The 16,435-nt window shown below is 39.8% G+C and overlaps 1 protein-coding gene across 3 annotated transcripts in view; it reads left to right on the forward strand.

Annotated features, from left to right (window-relative positions):
* Window positions 1-14,159, forward strand: part of si:dkey-21p1.3 (collagen alpha-2(I) chain) — a 29,319-nt gene extending 15,160 nt beyond the window's left edge. Inside the window, exons 17-63 of one of the 3 annotated variants that reach the window (XM_052072797.1) lie at window positions 428-472; window positions 553-606; window positions 695-739; window positions 890-943; window positions 1,055-1,162; window positions 1,238-1,291; window positions 1,379-1,432; window positions 1,752-1,796; window positions 1,895-1,948; window positions 2,829-2,873; window positions 2,961-3,014; window positions 3,093-3,146; window positions 3,248-3,301; window positions 3,379-3,432; window positions 3,520-3,573; window positions 3,671-3,715; window positions 3,889-3,933; window positions 4,186-4,293; window positions 4,607-4,660; window positions 4,756-4,809; window positions 4,993-5,046; window positions 5,121-5,228; window positions 5,888-5,941; window positions 6,006-6,113; window positions 6,819-6,869; window positions 7,285-7,338; window positions 7,428-7,481; window positions 7,621-7,674; window positions 7,790-7,897; window positions 7,987-8,040; window positions 8,320-8,373; window positions 8,466-8,519; window positions 8,596-8,649; window positions 8,756-8,809; window positions 8,929-8,982; window positions 9,071-9,124; window positions 9,207-9,260; window positions 9,343-9,396; window positions 9,466-9,519; window positions 10,426-10,443; window positions 10,673-10,735; window positions 10,831-10,983; window positions 11,402-11,546; window positions 11,641-11,747; window positions 12,718-12,801; window positions 12,936-13,080; window positions 13,364-14,159. In XM_052072797.1, the coding sequence (XP_051928757.1) occupies window positions 428-472; window positions 553-606; window positions 695-739; window positions 890-943; window positions 1,055-1,162; window positions 1,238-1,291; window positions 1,379-1,432; window positions 1,752-1,796; window positions 1,895-1,948; window positions 2,829-2,873; window positions 2,961-3,014; window positions 3,093-3,146; window positions 3,248-3,301; window positions 3,379-3,432; window positions 3,520-3,573; window positions 3,671-3,715; window positions 3,889-3,933; window positions 4,186-4,293; window positions 4,607-4,660; window positions 4,756-4,809; window positions 4,993-5,046; window positions 5,121-5,228; window positions 5,888-5,941; window positions 6,006-6,113; window positions 6,819-6,869; window positions 7,285-7,338; window positions 7,428-7,481; window positions 7,621-7,674; window positions 7,790-7,897; window positions 7,987-8,040; window positions 8,320-8,373; window positions 8,466-8,519; window positions 8,596-8,649; window positions 8,756-8,809; window positions 8,929-8,982; window positions 9,071-9,124; window positions 9,207-9,260; window positions 9,343-9,396; window positions 9,466-9,519; window positions 10,426-10,443; window positions 10,673-10,735; window positions 10,831-10,983; window positions 11,402-11,546; window positions 11,641-11,747; window positions 12,718-12,801; window positions 12,936-13,080; window positions 13,364-13,413 (3,084 nt within the window). In that variant the 3' untranslated portion in view covers window positions 13,414-14,159. Of the gene's footprint in view, window positions 1-427; window positions 473-552; window positions 607-694; window positions 740-889; window positions 944-1,054; window positions 1,163-1,237; window positions 1,292-1,378; window positions 1,433-1,751; window positions 1,797-1,894; window positions 1,949-2,828; window positions 2,874-2,960; window positions 3,015-3,092; window positions 3,147-3,247; window positions 3,302-3,378; window positions 3,433-3,519; window positions 3,574-3,670; window positions 3,716-3,888; window positions 3,934-4,185; window positions 4,294-4,606; window positions 4,661-4,755; window positions 4,810-4,992; window positions 5,047-5,120; window positions 5,229-5,887; window positions 5,942-6,005; window positions 6,114-6,818; window positions 6,870-7,284; window positions 7,339-7,427; window positions 7,482-7,620; window positions 7,675-7,789; window positions 7,898-7,986; window positions 8,041-8,319; window positions 8,374-8,465; window positions 8,520-8,595; window positions 8,650-8,755; window positions 8,810-8,928; window positions 8,983-9,070; window positions 9,125-9,206; window positions 9,261-9,342; window positions 9,397-9,465; window positions 9,520-10,425; window positions 10,444-10,672; window positions 10,736-10,830; window positions 10,988-11,401; window positions 11,547-11,640; window positions 11,748-12,717; window positions 12,802-12,882; window positions 13,081-13,363 lie in introns of those variants that run through there. The other 2 variants (XM_052072796.1, XR_007963575.1) reach the window with 2 other exon arrangements.
* Window positions 14,160-16,435: the final 2,276 nt, after the last annotated feature.

The raw sequence follows: 16,435 nt of genomic DNA on the forward strand, positions 1-16,435 counted from the left end.
CACTTCACAGTAGTGATTTTATGTGATCGCTCGGGTCAACTTGCGCATTTTGATCTTCTGCATCAATTCCAGTGAATCTATTTCTCCTTCCACAATCTCAAAGACACTCCTTCTGACTTTAAATGGAATGATTGGCTGGGAAGTAAGTCGGCTACATACACTCCCACAACAGCGCAAACGCCCTTTTCTAAATGTGTTCATCTACGAAAATATCAGAAGGAAAAGTCCGGTTTGTGAAACTTCAAGAGCATTCAAATTTAGTGGTTCTGCTGTACATCAACAGAACATGTAATTCAGTACTATGTTTCTAACTGTGGGGTTTTGAATTATAGATGATCCATGTGAGGCGTCTTTATTTTAAGTTATACCTTGGCACTTTTTGTCTTTTATTTTATTTTATTTTTTAAAGTAAATTTTTTTTCCCCAGGGGAACCCCGGACCTGTTGGACCTCCAGGTCCAAAGGGAGACCCAGTGAGTATAACAACCCAAACTGTAATAATTAATATCCAGTGACCATATACGTACAGTATGAGTCAGTGTGCTTTTTTTAGGGTGGTCCTGGAGATGAAGGAGACATCGGAGAACCTGGACCTGACGGTCTTTATGTAAGATAACAAGACAGTTAAATAAACATTGATTCATTCATTCGTTTTAAGACACTTCGAACTGTGGTTTTCACGTCATTTATTTCAGGGAGCCAATGGGAATCCAGGATTGCCTGGACCCTCAGGTGATCCCGTAAGATTATTTAAAGCAATTTCACTATTGACTAAAATGTTTAAAGTTATGTCATTTTCAAGTTCTGTTTTAATGTTTTTGTGTTTTGCTAAAAAGGACCACCCTTTTTTTTTGTCTCTCGTTTTTTTGTGTGTGTTGGGAATTATCCAGGGAAATAAAGCCACACGTGGTCAACGAGGTGATCCAGGATTTAAGGGAGACATGGTAGGTTATTGTTTCAGATGAACCGGATTCCTGTTTTACTGTTCCAGTAATTCCTTAATTGACTGACAAGCTTGATAAATGTTCAACATATTTTGTTCTGTTTTTGCGCAGGGGCCACCAGGGCCTCCGGGTAAACCGGGATATAAGGGACGTCGGGGCCCAATGGGACTTGAGGGAATTGGAGGGCCAACGGGACCAGCAGGACTTGATGGACCCAGCGTGAGTATAAACTGACAGATGAAATTGTGCAATGTTCAAGTTAGAAACTCTAAAACCATCAGGTTTTATCTCCAGGGAATTGATGGCATCATGGGAGAGGAAGGCAAGCAAGGCAAAGATGGGTCGAAGGTCTGTTGAGGGAAGCTGTGCAACTCCTGACTTCATGGACATGTTTTGCATGACCTTAAAAAATTAAGCGAATGTGTGTATTTGCAGGGAGATAGGGGGCCTACGGGCATTCAGGGAACTCCTGGACCACGAGGAGACAAGGTTGGACAATGAATAAGTCAGCTGAAATATTAATAATGTTCGTATGAAAAATAGCCATTTTGTGTGTCACATTTATTTGACAGCAATGCAACTGAGGGAATTGCACGAACAATGGATGCCTTAAATGATTTAGTTGATGTAGTTTGAGCAAAATTATACAGTTAAATAATGATGAATGTAAACAGCTCTGCTTTATATAATTGTTTTGAATTGATACGTCCCTGTTTCGTTGTTCCCCAATCATTTCTGGCCACAAAAGGACAATAGTTGAACTTCTTGATAAATCTGGAACAATAAATCATGTGAATGTTTCTCAAAGGGTCGAGAGGGTCGTTCAGGATTTTCAGGAATGCCTGGCTTTACTGTGAGTACAACACACCGCAAAGCGTTGTTTTTCTTCGGGCATTTCTTTATTGTCAAATAGAGGTTATATTTGGTTGTTTTGGTTCTATTTTCTCGCAGGGACAGACAGGAAAATCTGGAGAACAAGGGCATCAAGGAGAACCTGGTATTAAGGTTCTTATGTGTCTCAACTTCTTATTCCGAGCTTCACTCGCACACTTAAAACAATGATTTTGTGAAAATGCAATTCTTTCAAAACAAACAACAAACATGCATGTTAGGTTCAAGACACTAAACTGTCCACATGCGTGCATGTGAATCTGAATTGTTGTTTTTCTCTGACACTATATGTGCCCTGCAATTGGCCAACAACTCTGTGCTAATGACATTTTCTATTCTTGAATAACCCGGCAACGGCATCACCACATTTAACCAGTGGTGTAAAGAAGTTGGGGACCACTGTACTACACTAAAAATATCAATATTACTAATCGACTTTTACTCATCTTTCATCACATTAGCATTAGCTACAAAAAAAAAAAAAAGATCGCTTGATCCGTACTGCAGACCTTTGTTTCCTCTTGAATAAAAATGGTTTCCTTAAAAACAGCCACACACTGAAAATTTAATTTAGGCGACCCTCATTCTGATCCCATTGATACATTCAGCCCAGCGTGCTTTTTGTAGTTTTTTTGTGCTGCAAGGCATTTCGAGTCATAAGCATACCAGAGGTTGTACGGTGTATTGGAAAATGGCAGAAGATTCAAATAATAATAATAAAATTGTATCCTATTTTTAATTACAAAGCCATATTTTTTTTACATTATTTAAAGCAAACTTTCTTCTTATCTGATCATATAAAATATTGTATAATAAAAAAAATATATAAATAATAGAATTATAAATATGCATCATATACTCTATTAGATTATTTACAGTATGAATTTCATAATAGTTATAAATGCTTATGGACTTCAATTAACAAAACCAATATAATATGACATGAATGTTGGAATTTTTTTTTAACTAATGCATGAGTAACATTTCTGTCCAGGGAAGGCCAGGAGTACCAGGTCAAAGTGGGTCAAAAGGCCTCAAGGTAATTTTGGTGACAATTGACAAGAGCTTATGATTAGAATGAAGTCTTCTAATTTCCTCTTAAAAAAGGATTGGTTTCCCTTGTTAGGGTTTACGAGGTTATTCGGGAGCTGGAGGACAAGATGGAATTGATGGAGCCATGGTAAAACCAGTCACATTTGGATTGCTTTCCATTGATATTGGTCTTATAATAATCAATGACAAGATTGATTTCCCTTAGGGACCTGTTGGTACAAACGGAATAACCGGAGACACTGGATCTCCAGGTCCAAAAGTGAGTTTAGTGTCCTGAAATTAAGAGCAGTGAGCCAAACCAGGAAATGAATGTTCACGACGAATGTGAAAATAGTCTTAATCCATGCTAACATTTGCCAGGGATTTTCAGGGAAGACAGGAGCAAGTGGCCCACAGGGACCTGTAGGGATGAATGTGAGTACAGCAATGTGCAACTTTTACATTCACATTTCACCATCCCGGCTATGTAAGCATGCAATATTTATTTCCAGGGAGAAGCTGGAAGTACAGGACTGAATGGAATACCCGGGACGACGGGAAAGAGAGTGAGAAACTACACTACTTGGGATACTAAATAACAAATTGGTTTGAAAGGGAGACGGCGTTACATTCTGTTGAAAATATTGTTCTAGGGGACGAAAGGGAAACAAGGACTTAAGGGACGAGTAGGGGTGGAAGGCGACAAGGTAATTCAAGCCAAGTTCACTGCATTTAGATTTTATTTCTCCGTATCGTGATTGAGTTGATGCTTCATTTCAATGCCTTTTTTTCTTTGTTGGGAAGGGCAAGAGAGGTGAAAAGGGGCCAAGAGGGAAACCTGGTCCTTCAGTAAGCATCTATATCGTGTTATTTTCAAATGTATTACCAGTATACTGCAGTTTTACCATGTGTATTTTCCATTTTTTATTTTTTCAACTTTATTTTTGAAAAAAAACAATTACATCATGTCAGACATTGTCTTTGCTGCGTCTTCATGAACATCACATCCCAATATCTTTCAGGGCAAGATGGGCATGGCAGGACCACGAGGACACACAGGACCTACAGTATGATAATCACCAACTATTCATAAAAAAATATTCTGTATTCATTCATTCATTCATTTGGCACTTTGTAATAACACAGTTCTCTGTGATGCGTCTTATTTACATTTATTTTCTTTTACTTAAAATATTTAATTCTATGGATGAATTGTTTTTTTTAATTAAATGCAATAATTTCCACTTGTATGAAGGAAATCATACAGTATACTGTGTAACAATAATAATAAATCCTTTTGGGTTTTCCTCTGATCGCAGGGTACACAGGGTAACATTGGACCCTGGGGTGAGGTTGGTCCACGAGGCCATCCAGGTGAACAGGGGTCGCGAGGAGCTGTTGGCCCCACTGGTGTCATAGGCTATCCTGTAAGTCTGTTTTTTTACACTTGACATTAGAATTTCACTGAGCATTTTAAAAACCGGTGATACATTTGCATTTTAATAGTTCAATTTTTATTTTTTTATTTCATTAAAACCAATGGTTCCGTGCACTATAGTACCATTTGTTAAATATCTACCGTGCATTCAATTGTCGCCTCTCTATTAACATCTATGAAAAAAGAAATGCCAGAAAAATGTGAAAAAGAAAAATTTCATAAGTAGAAGCATTCCATTTCAAACATACAGTAAAAATCTAGGAGGCAGGAAGCAGAGTGATATTTTATTCTTTTATGTTAAGGGTAAAGATGGACCGCAAGGATCAATTGGCCCACCTGGAGTCAAAGGTGGCAAGGTAGACTTTTATGCTTATTGTGCTTGTATATTATAACAGTAAATACATACTTTTTTTTGTGGGGGATTCACTGTGGTATTATCATATTTCTTTAGGGAACTAAAGGAATTGTCGGAGAAGAAGGACCTGCCGGGCTCGATGGTGAGGAGGTAGATAGATTATGACTGTGTTGTTTTCAGTTGTGTGGCTAATAAATATCCTCTCTCCCAATTTCAATGGGAAAGGTTACTAATGAATCTCTAGTTCTCGTCCATAAGCTTTAGCTGACGGTATAGGTCTGAGTGGCCTGTATCTTTTGTCAAAGTGGTCTTCAATCCGAACCTTCCTCTTAGGGTCCACCTGGACATAGAGGGGCTGAGGGATCACCCGGACAAAACGGCACATCAGTGAGTTCATGCGCTGTAAATAAATTGTGCAGATTAATGCATGCACATACACAAGTATATTGATGATATTTTAGGGTGATAAAGGAAGCAAGGGCCCCCCTGGTCAGAAAGGTCCAAAGGGAGCTGCAGGTGACCAAGGTGCCCGAGGTCCTGAAGGAGTAAAGGGCCGTCAAGGAAAACAGGTTATTAAAACACATCTCAAATGCTTGATGTTTCATTAGTGGGAGTTAAAATATTCTCACCAGTGAAAATAAAATGTACGGTAGTGCATGTAGTGCGGAATTGTTACTGTATTTATGTTTTCTTTTTTCATAGAATGTAATAAAATAGTCTCACAATTGGAACATTCAGTTTTACAGTAGCAGCGTGTAAGAGTAAGATGGTAAAAGTTAAGGGGGGTGGAATCCAAATCCAAAAGCTAAAACATATTTCCAAATGTTTTCTGAATCTGTCAATGAGACCGAGCAACAATGGTCATTTAGCAACTGTACTTAACGCAATGAATGCAGGTGAGAATAGCAAACTCTAAATAAATTAATAGCTAGCATATATTGGTGGCCACATCAATTCATCAGTCATCATGCCCTCATTATTTCAGGCCGGGCCAGCCCTATTCAAGTTGTTGGCGACAGCCAATTTGCATTGAGAAATTACTGACCAGTACTACTTCATGCACAGGCTCCACACAATCAGACACATAGCCCAATAAAAAAATTAATTGAATAAAACAGTGTTGTATACCTTTCAGTTCTACAAACCGCAATGATATTGTCCCATATTGTTTTTTATTTCATTAATCACCACTGGCTCTGTCTGCTCTCTTCTGTGTCCCATCTCACAGGGGCATGCTGGGGCACAGGGGTACAGAGGCAAACAGGGATCTCCTGGACTCATGGTTAGAACAGTCTTTGGAGGTTTGGGTTGAGACTATGATGTTTGTAATGAAAGTGTTTTTTCAGGGTGCACCAGGCCAAAGGGGTCTCCAAGGAATGCTTGGACAGTTTGGACCAGGCGGGGACACTGGAAAACCCGGAAGCAAAGGGCAGAAGGGTCTTCAGGGACACACAGTTAGTGTCGTGTTTTTTGTTGGCATATTCAGAGTGTTTCCAGTCCTTTTTCACAATACTTTGTCCCTGAGTCTTGGTTCGGTTTAAAGCTAACCGAGAAATCTGCAAAAATCTGCTTTCATTCATTCATCTTCCGAACCGCTTGATCCTCACAAGGGTCGCGGGGGGTGCTGGAGCCTATCCCAGCTGTCTCCGGGCAGTAGGCAGGGGACACCCTGAATCGGTTGCCAGCCAATCGCAGGGCACACAGAGACGAACAACCAACCATGCTCACACTCACACCTAGGGTCAATTTAGAGTGATCAATCAGCCTGCCACGCATGTTTTTGGAATGTGGGAGGAAACCGGAGCACCCGGAGAAAACCCACGCAGGCCCGGGGAGAACATGCAAACTCCACACAGGGAGGCCGGAGCCGGATTCGAACCCGGTACCTCTGCACTGTGAAGCCGACGTGCTAACCACTGGACTACCGGGCCGCCCAAAAATCTGCTTATTTAGGGCTATTTTGCACATGCATGAATCACTTTTTGTACAACTTTCTACAAAATATTCACAATTCATATGCTCAGGCAGTATGAATGAAAAGCGGTCATGAAGGTCGGTAACATTTGAAGCCTTGTACAAAGCTGCATCAAAAACCTACGTTAGAAATGATGTGACCTGGATTACTTTTTCAACTTCAACTTTACATTCTCTCATTTCAGGGCTCCCGTGGTCGCATCGGACTCCCTGGCCTTATTGGTCCATCAACACCGGTAAGGCTTAGATAAGTTTGAATGTTTCACTCTGTGTGCCTGCCCACAATTGAACAGTGTTTTACGTCATCTACTATCAGCTGAGTTTGTCATCATGATCAATGTTGAACTATTGTAAACTGTTCCTCGCGCACTCTGGTTTCTCCAATTCTAATATACCAACTGGAAGCAGTTCATTTGTTTTTCTTTGAGTCACATTACCATCATAAATGTTGCCGTGCAATATATATTAAGTATTCAATGTGTTTTTCCGGAAGAAAAAGTTCAGGTCTCGTTTTTCCTGAGATGTTCAAATGGTTGGAGATGTTTACTCACCTGCAGTGTGTACCATTTTTTTTTTACCATTTTAATTGATTACCAATATTTGAGACCTATTTTTTTTTCTTCGATTTTTGTTTTTGCTGTTGTATGTTAGGGATTTCCAGGCAAGATGGGCCCCGATGGCAATGCTGGGAATACTGGACCAAAGGTGAAATACAACATTTGTTGCAAAATATTATGTGGATAATCAGCTGGTGTCTGATTCCATTTTGTTTTGAATGTTTTTATGCTAATCAGGGTAGCAGTGGAAATCAGGGTCAGCTTGGTCCTCCGGGCGTTAAAGGACACATGGTGAGGTTTCACAATGTGATGCACACATCACTCTGGACAAGCATACTTTATTGATTAGTGACTTACCGGTACTCTGACTACAGTGACGCACTTGCATTTTTACAATTTTTTTTGGTAAACAACCTCGTGAATTACACAGGGAATAAAGGGTGAAACGGGCGCGAAAGGAGAACCAGGAACTAAGGGCACAATGGTGAGATATTTGAGTTCACATAATATAACAACTGATAATCATATGTTACATACATACAAAGAGCACAACTGTGGGGGTTTTTTTTGTTTGTTTTGTTTGATTGTTTTTTTTTCAGGGTAGGCTAGGTAGGATTGGCTTTATTGGCCCTTCTGGTTCTAAAGGTCGGCCTGGACCCGCTGGTCCTCCTGGTCTCCTTGGACATAAAGGAATTCACGGGACAACTGTGAGAAAATGACAATGCTAATGTTCCAGTACATCTAATTGATTTGTTGAGGTGTTGTGCGCCATAATGTGAATGTTTTCTTTACAAAGGGATTGTCAGGTCAACCTGGTAATAAGGGTAACAAAGGAGCGCCAGGAAAAAACGTGAGTCAGACAGCATACTAATAAAGAAAATTAATAACAAAAAATGATGGAAAAGTTTTTCTTTTTTAAAAACTAATAATCATAACTCTAGTCAAAGCAATTTGTACTGTCTGCCCTGTTTTTATGAATACATCATGAAATGCTTTGTCCTTGAATTCTTCCTGAAATTCTCTTTTAAAAAACGTTTAAATTAGAATTAAATCATGCATGAAAGAATGAAGAAGAAACTTCGATTTTTCTTGAATGTGTCATCTCACGAGGTGTTTTTTTTTTTACTAGGGAGCTGAAGGCCCTCCAGGTGACCGAGGACCTGTGGGGGGACGTGGAATACCTGCAAGTATCCGTAAATGCAATACATACAAACATTATGCATAAATCAAAGCAAATAAACAGATGCGCACTGCTGGTGACTGTCTTATCTTCAGGGTTTGGATGGTTTGGACGGATTACACGGAGTTCAGGGTAATGAAGGTTATCCGGTAAGCAAAATATGTCATTCTATTAAATGTAATATTCAATAATTTTCCAATAACTGAATTAAACTATTCTCCAAAGGGAAATCCTGGCCCAAAGGGAGAACCTGGACCACCGGGTAGGCCTGGTAAACAGGTAAAACATAGTAAACACAACACTGTGTTACTTTTGACCTCTTTTTTTTGGGGTGGGGGGCAAACATTTTTCATGAAAAATATACATTTCATCTTTACTATCTCAGGGAACACCTGGACCGCCTGGTCTGAGAGGAAACACTGGACAACAAGGCATTAAGGTAAGCACTGTCAACAGTGGCGTTTGTAGATGAAATTAAATGGGCCACAACAGAATAGGGGACAGGCACGAAACTAAATACTCCAATCAGCATACCATATGTCTAAATCACTCTTTTAGGGCGAAACTGGACCGGCAGGAGAAAGAGGACCTCCCACACCGATGGGGCCGAGGGTAGAGGAATTATTTCAAACTGTGATTTTGATGTCAGTGTTACCATAACATAAATACATGTTCTGTACAAAAACTATTTTTGATCCAGGGTATCCCTGGACTGACAGGAGAAAAGGGTAATATGGGAATAAGAGGTCCCAAGGTAGATTTATCCAACTAACCTATAATTGGTTGTCAAAAAAGCAATTTTCAGCCCCGCCTATCCATTTTATGCTCGCTCACAGGGTCTCCAGGGTGAGAGAGGGTTTCTGGGTCCAGTTGGTCCAGCGGGGATAAAGGTGGCTTAAATAATTTTAAGCAGAACATCAACTTTTAGATTGAATAGAGTGATGATGTTGACTTGATCTGTCATCATTTTAGGGGAATTTTGGTCTGCAAGGTACAAAAGGTGTCACAGGGCATAAAGGGAAGCAGGTACATTTTTATTCTATTTTAGTTCATGTTAGTTTTCTGTATGACTCGTGAGCGGGTTGATTTTCACAGGGGGATACTGGACCTCGTGGTCCACCTGGACGTAAAGGGCCCCCTGGGCACTCTGTAAGTTATGTTTCAAAGGACTTCTTGTTCCCACTTTACAATAAGGGTGACCTTAAATATAGTTGATAGAATAGAGCAGGGGTGTCAAACTCATTTTTGTTGCGGTCCGGATTTTAGTTAGTTTCCTTTGGAGGGTCATTATGACTGAAACCATTTAAAGAAGTCAAAAATAACGGTTTATTCACCTACTGTTTAAGATACTGAAATGGGGGTGTTGATAACAAGAAAATGCTTACAGTGTCACTCTTGTTTCTTACGAATTTGACATTTTGGTTGCAATGTTAGGAAACATCATGAAAGTTGACATCTTTGATTTGTTTTCACAGGCCACATAAAATTATGTGGCGGGCCAGATCTGGCCCCCAGGGCCTTGAGTTTGATATGTGTGGAATAGAGTGCAAACAAGACATAGGATTAAAAAACTGCCAGGAAATGGCATCATTCGCGAGGAAAATTGCATAAACATCTCATGGGCTCGATAAACTCTGAAAATGTAAAAATAACAAAATCACTACCAAAACTGTCAAAAATACTCAAACAGATTAAAAACCAGGATACAGTCTAATATACATTAAACAAATGAATAAATGAATGAGTGTATAAATAATTGAATAAATACAATGAAAGGGGTTGACTGGCTAAACTGTTTACAAATCATTCATGGGCAATTTGAAATAAACACATTTTCTAACTATTTGGCAAATTCATTCAAACGCAAATTTGATTCCCTTCCTTCATGACTGTCGAAAGGGAGCGTTGTTTTTAATTCAATACATTTAGAGAAATCAGTTAATAACTCGAGTGTGAGCCTTTAATGATGGCACCCTTATTTTAAAGTGAAAAAAAAAATTCTTGGAAATAACAACTTGAAATATTTGCATTTAATCCTGTTCGGTCTTCCTATAGGGCCAAATTGGAAAGAAGGTGAGGGTTTGTGATTTTTTGTTGTCCTGTTCAGGTCAGCGTCTAACAATTCATTCCATCATAGTTTTTAGGGGAGGATCATAATTATAACATTTTCACTTTGTTTGGCTAATGTAATGCACCATTAGATTAGCAGTTGTGAGCAATCTTGCTAATGTGAACTGGGCAGCCAGTAAAAAACATTATTTTACCCCAGCATAATGATCACCTGGCTTTTGCCCCTTTCCAGGGAATGAAAGGTATCCAAGGCACCAGTGGAACTAAGGGTGTGAAGGGCACGCAAGGACCCCCAGTAAGACTTGGAGATGTAAAAAAAAAAAGTCAAAATGAGAAGCTGTGAATGGTGATTTTCAATTTTAGGGCTTTTACTGTCATTTCCACTGTCAGGGAAAAACAGGTTTACCAGGCAAAAGTAAATCTCATTCAAAATCTGAGGACACACAAGCTGAAAGAGTCGAAGAAAACTTAACAAAATTAAACGAAGAGCCTGAAAGGAGGAGACACATGTCAGCACTCCAGATAACGGAAGGACAACAAAAAGTAGGTAGCTGTATAAGATTTTACTTTCCCCCTCTAAACATTATTTGCATTATTTGTGAGTGTCATTTTATTATGCCTGACTGCAGTGGAGTAGAGTGGGCTGTGTGTGGTTCACAATGCTGAATTAATAGCATCACGTATTAACTTCAGTTTATATTCTCTCATAAAACAAACAGTGACCATAGACCACATGGCCAAGATAGACAGGAACTCTTAAACAGTGCAGCAAAGCAGCTGGGAAGGAGCTTTTCTCATTTACTCGACTTTTAATTCCACCACGACTACATATACAACCACTGCTATTCAAGTTGTACACCTGAAGTTACTGCTCTGTCTGAGTGAATGTTCATCATCATCATCATCATCTCCATCATCTTCAACATCATCTAACTTGACTAAATAATGGATTCCTATGTAGGAGCCAAATCCAGTGAAGCCTGACACAAAATTCTATCTGGATGATGAGGCAGATGATGAGTTTTTCAGCTGGCCCCAAGGCACAAAAGACGACCCTGGCACCTCTTGTTATGAGCTGGGTCTCATACACCCACATTTCAATGATGGTGAGAGCTCAAGCAGGCTTTTAATCATATTGCATGGCGGCTCGCTGGACTGCTAGTAAGCGATGGGCAAACTTTCAAGGCCATTATCTTTCAGGTTACTTTTACATGGACCCCAACCAAGGTTGTCCCTATGACGCTTTGAGGGTGTTTTGCAATTTCACAGCAGGAGGAAGCACTTGCATCGACCCATTGCATTCGCAGGTAAGACTTTCATTATGTCACTAACTCCTGGTAATGGTCATTATCACTCAGGATGCAGGATAAATGTGCATTATCCTGGGAATTACTTCATCAATCATGGGTTATGGTTCTGCTCCAGCACGGCTGTGGCTCAGTCTGCACGGTCCATGAAAGGATGCTTGAATAGCACCGATATCAGCCCACGTAACACCTTTGAAATAAACCAGAACCGACATAGTGTGATAGTCAGGCTCTCTCTTCAGTTCATCATTGGGCATAAATTCCCACAGATGCATTCAAATGCATCATAAAGAACTAGTGGAACGCGTTGTAGCCGCAAAGAGGAGCCAAATTCCATATTTTTTTCCATTTTCACTTTATATAGTTGGAATGCTGACAGCATGGGAGGATAGGATTACGTTTGGGGCTTCAATCGCTTTGTCCTGCTTTAAAAAAAAATCCACAATTAACAAACCATGTATGTTAATTGGAGACTCCAAATTGTACGCAGGTCTAAAAGCGAGAGAAAAAAAGTGAGGATTTACTCCAGCTCACCTGCGATCCAAATAAGGGCAACCAATATAAAAAGATGGATGGATCGTTGTAATGCTGCATTTGAAACAGCTGGGAAATTAGAAATACCTTATTTGATCGTACTACTCTGACTTCTAACTGTTACAGCCATCTGTAAACAAATACATGGCTGACAACCACAAGAAGCTACATTTTACTGCCTAACTGTATGCAAAAATAATTCACCTATATATGTACACATCATTCTCCAAGAGGAATTGATTGTGTCAAATGGTGATTTTTTTTTCCAATGAGCAATAACGACATCTCAATATAGTTTGTATAGATTTTTCAGTCTTTCAGACAATCGCTTTGGGTGCCACCGTTGTTGTGTGATGTCAATTTCTACCTCTTGGTGAACTGAATCATGTAAAAAAAAAGATATCTGCATAAAATATAGATATGTTTTGCTGTGTAGATCGCATTCAGATGGAATTTAGAAGAGCACCAGTCAGGAACATCACCAATCCAGTGGTTTAGCCAGCAAAGCGGTGCCAACAAGGTAAGGCTGACCTTTGTGGACTAAAAAAGGAACTTGAGCATCTATCCCGGAGCTAATGTGAATGTGTTGAATGCTCCATAGTTTGATTACCTTGGCGTGGATGTTGTTCAGCTGAGGTTTCTACGATTACACAGCCACACATCTTTCCAGCGCGTGACGCTCAGATGGACATCCAACAACTCTGCGAAGAATGGCACAAGCGACTTTGTCCACTTACTTGGAGACTCCAGCAAAGACATACATTCAAACCACACCACAGTGTTCACACAAGGACATACGGTATTGATTTCTTCCCACCGATCACTTAGGGATGTCATGTCACTAATATATAAAATAAACTTAAACTCAAGAGACAATCAGTCTGCTTTCGTAAAGGACTCCAGAAATCCAAGAATGCCGATGAGAGACTGAAATCAGAGGATCTGGACAATTTTAAGTCAAACAGTGGCAAGAAATTATTAATTTGATAATCGATTAGTTGTTGATTAATAGAATCATTTGGACACCACTAGTGTCACAAAATCAAACTTGATGTTTCATGCTCTCTCGTGTCGGCTTGCAGGTGGAGATGGTTGTGAAGGTTTGGGGCAGCACAGAGCTACATCGAGGTGATATGGAGTTACTTCCGATCAGAGATCTGGGGATCGAGACGACATCACCTTGGGCGCACATCCCTGAGATCAGCGCCGACTTGGGGCCCCTGTGCTTCTTGTGACAATTGACTGAGTATGCATGCTGTATGCATGTGTGTGTTTAATAAAACACTTGTAAATAGCTATAGAACGAATGTATGGAGTCTCGACAATGTACATGAGCCCTGCTTTTTTATTATTCTAATTTGTTAACTGTTTTGTGAAGCGCTTTGCTTCAGCTGAAGCTGTTGTGAAAGCGCAATATAAATCAGGATGTATTGTATTGTATTACTTTATTTTGTGGATATTTATTGAAATTATGTTGATATGAGTGGAAATATTAGAGCTCTTACAAAATATTCAAATTGCATTGAATGTTTAGTAAGTTTGTATGTTTGTATGTAGTTTTTTTTTTTTTTTACGCAAGACCAGAATGAAATGTTACCTTGAAACCTCATTATAAAATCAAGTCGCAAAGATTGATATTATTTTAAACTGAATTATTCTGAGGCCCGAGTACTAATATTCACAGAGCATGCTTGGAAGGATAATGAGTTTTCACCATAAACAAAACACAGGTTTTTATTTTACATGTACAAAAGTACATGTATGATGTTCGGATGATATTACCTGTATAAAACAGTATTTAGGAAAAGACAAAAGTGTTTAAAATACAAATCGTTGTGGAATAAAATAGTTGCATTCAGGCAGCTGTACGGTCCTTCATTCACGTGGGGTCCCAAGTTTTTACAATCAAGTTAAAACTCGACGACTCCGAGGTAAAACTGTGGGGGCAGATATGCTCATTATAGAATTTTGCATGCAACATCATTCTTGATCCCCCTCATGATGATCATCACTGACTAGAAAAATGCCACTGGGGAAATTTTGGCACAAAATAACAAAGATGCTCAGTTTTTGTTGACGTGCTCTTGTGTCTTTGTATCTAATCATGTTTGACATGCTTAACATAACAGCAACTGCAATGCTTCTTTTCAAATATCATTCCAACTAGTGATGGGAATTCCGGCTCCTTTTAGAGAGCCGGCTCTTTTGGATCGGCTCCCTAAAAAGAGCCGGCTCTTTTGGCTCCCAAATGGCTCCTCAGTTTTTTTTGTTGCTTAAATTAATTTAATACCAAAAATAACGTAATATTATGTGTAAAATGAAGTACTAATGCAAAAAATAGACATTATATCAAATATTTATTATTTATATGACTTTATTTATATTCTTCTGAACATACTGTTTTGTTAAGCGCTTTGTTACAGCTGCCGCTGTTGTGAAAGCGCTACATAAATCAGCATGTATTATATTGTATACTCAACATGGAGTGCTACAAAAATAAAAACAAAGTACAAAGACCCATCTCAAAACAAGGTCGTCAAAAAGTTCCAATCTCTGAATGTGTATATTTATAAGGTTTTAACTATTTACAGTAAAACAACATAAGTACGCGTTGAATACCACACAACAAATTATAAATTAAAATTTGTAAAACAAAAAGAAAAAAATCAGCATCCAGGTAAAGGTTTTAGCTTGTCTTTAGCGAAGATTGGCATGAAGAAAAACCAAGTGCCTCAGCTTTGAGGGGTTGATCCTCTTTCTCCTCTCTGTTAATATTTGCCCTGTTTTGGAGAAGATTCTCTCTGAGGGGACAGATGTTGCGACAACACACAGCCAACACAAAATGGATGAAAATCCCTTGCAATCATTTTACCCAGTTCCTCATCAATTGTGTTCTGTTTTGCTGGTTTTATAGCTTTTTGCATAAAGTGGCTCATAGAGCTCTGGTTTGTACATCTAGGCAGTTGTGACATCGCAGTAGCAGCAACAGTTGCAGGCACACTAGCACCTTCATTAATAGCTGGTTCCCTTGCTTGTCTTTTCTCTTAAAAATTGTACTGATGGGTGAATATTTCTGATGTGCCTGTGCAGGTTATTTGTGGAGCCTGATCTATGGGATATTTTAACCTTGCACAGTCTCCACGCTGCCTTTGAACTATCAATTAAATTGAAATGAGTCCATATTTCACTGCGTTTCCTATCCATTTTCTCACCTTTCCACTTTCCACTTTCCACCGTGTTGTTTTTTTTCCCACTAACTAGCTCTCTCGTCTCCTCGTCTGTATTGTTCGCGTGCTGCTCAGTGTGCTGCTGTGTGTGTCTCTTCTCTAACCCCTCCCCCTTCTCTAAACTGCAGCGCGCGCGTGTGTGTGTGTGCGTGCGTGCGTGCGTCCGTGTGTAACCCTCCCCATCCGGCTCCCCAATGAGGAGCCGGCTCCCAATGAGGTGGGAGCCGGCTCCCATCGTTCACTTCAAAGAACCGGCTCTGGGAGCCGGCTCGTTCGCGAACGACACATCACTAATTCCAACTGGTCTCCAAGCTCATGACAGGGATAAGCTCTTGTAGTCTTTTTTGAACTTGTAACTTGAAGGGAAGTGGCTGGTTCAAAGAAATTACAAAACTGACAGGCTTGAAGGAGAGTTGCTTGCTGCTTGCTCTGTAAACGGTTTTGTGTGGAGAATCACAACTTGTCTCCTCATCTCATTATTTACCGCATCTCCACACTGTTAAGGAAAAAAAACATACAAAGCCTGAGGAGAGACCAGTATTAACATTACTTACAAAACCTTTACTTTTGGTTAACCTTTATTGACAACACCTGTCCCCGTAGCCTACAGCACCAGCCAAATTTACTTCTAAATCTTGTACAGTAACGGAGAATGTGTATTTCCTTACTTCTCACCGCTATTCATAACGAATTCTGAGCAAGACGCCTTTTTTGATGACGTAACGGGAGGAGAGAGGGTCAGCCAATGAGCGTCGAGCTCACCAGTCATCTTCGGCACACTGTTGACGCAATAATGAAAGTGTGCAGTGTCGCTCAATGCCCACGTTGTTGTCATTCGTAGAGACGCGTCCAGCAGACGGGAAGTTCCGTGGTGTCGCAGGAGTGTAATTTTAGTATCACGTGAGCGTTTTATTCGTTTTTCTATCA

This window comes from Hippocampus zosterae, chromosome 8, assembly GCF_025434085.1.
Source record: "Hippocampus zosterae strain Florida chromosome 8, ASM2543408v3, whole genome shotgun sequence".
NCBI classification, from domain to species: domain Eukaryota; kingdom Metazoa; phylum Chordata; class Actinopteri; order Syngnathiformes; family Syngnathidae; genus Hippocampus; species Hippocampus zosterae.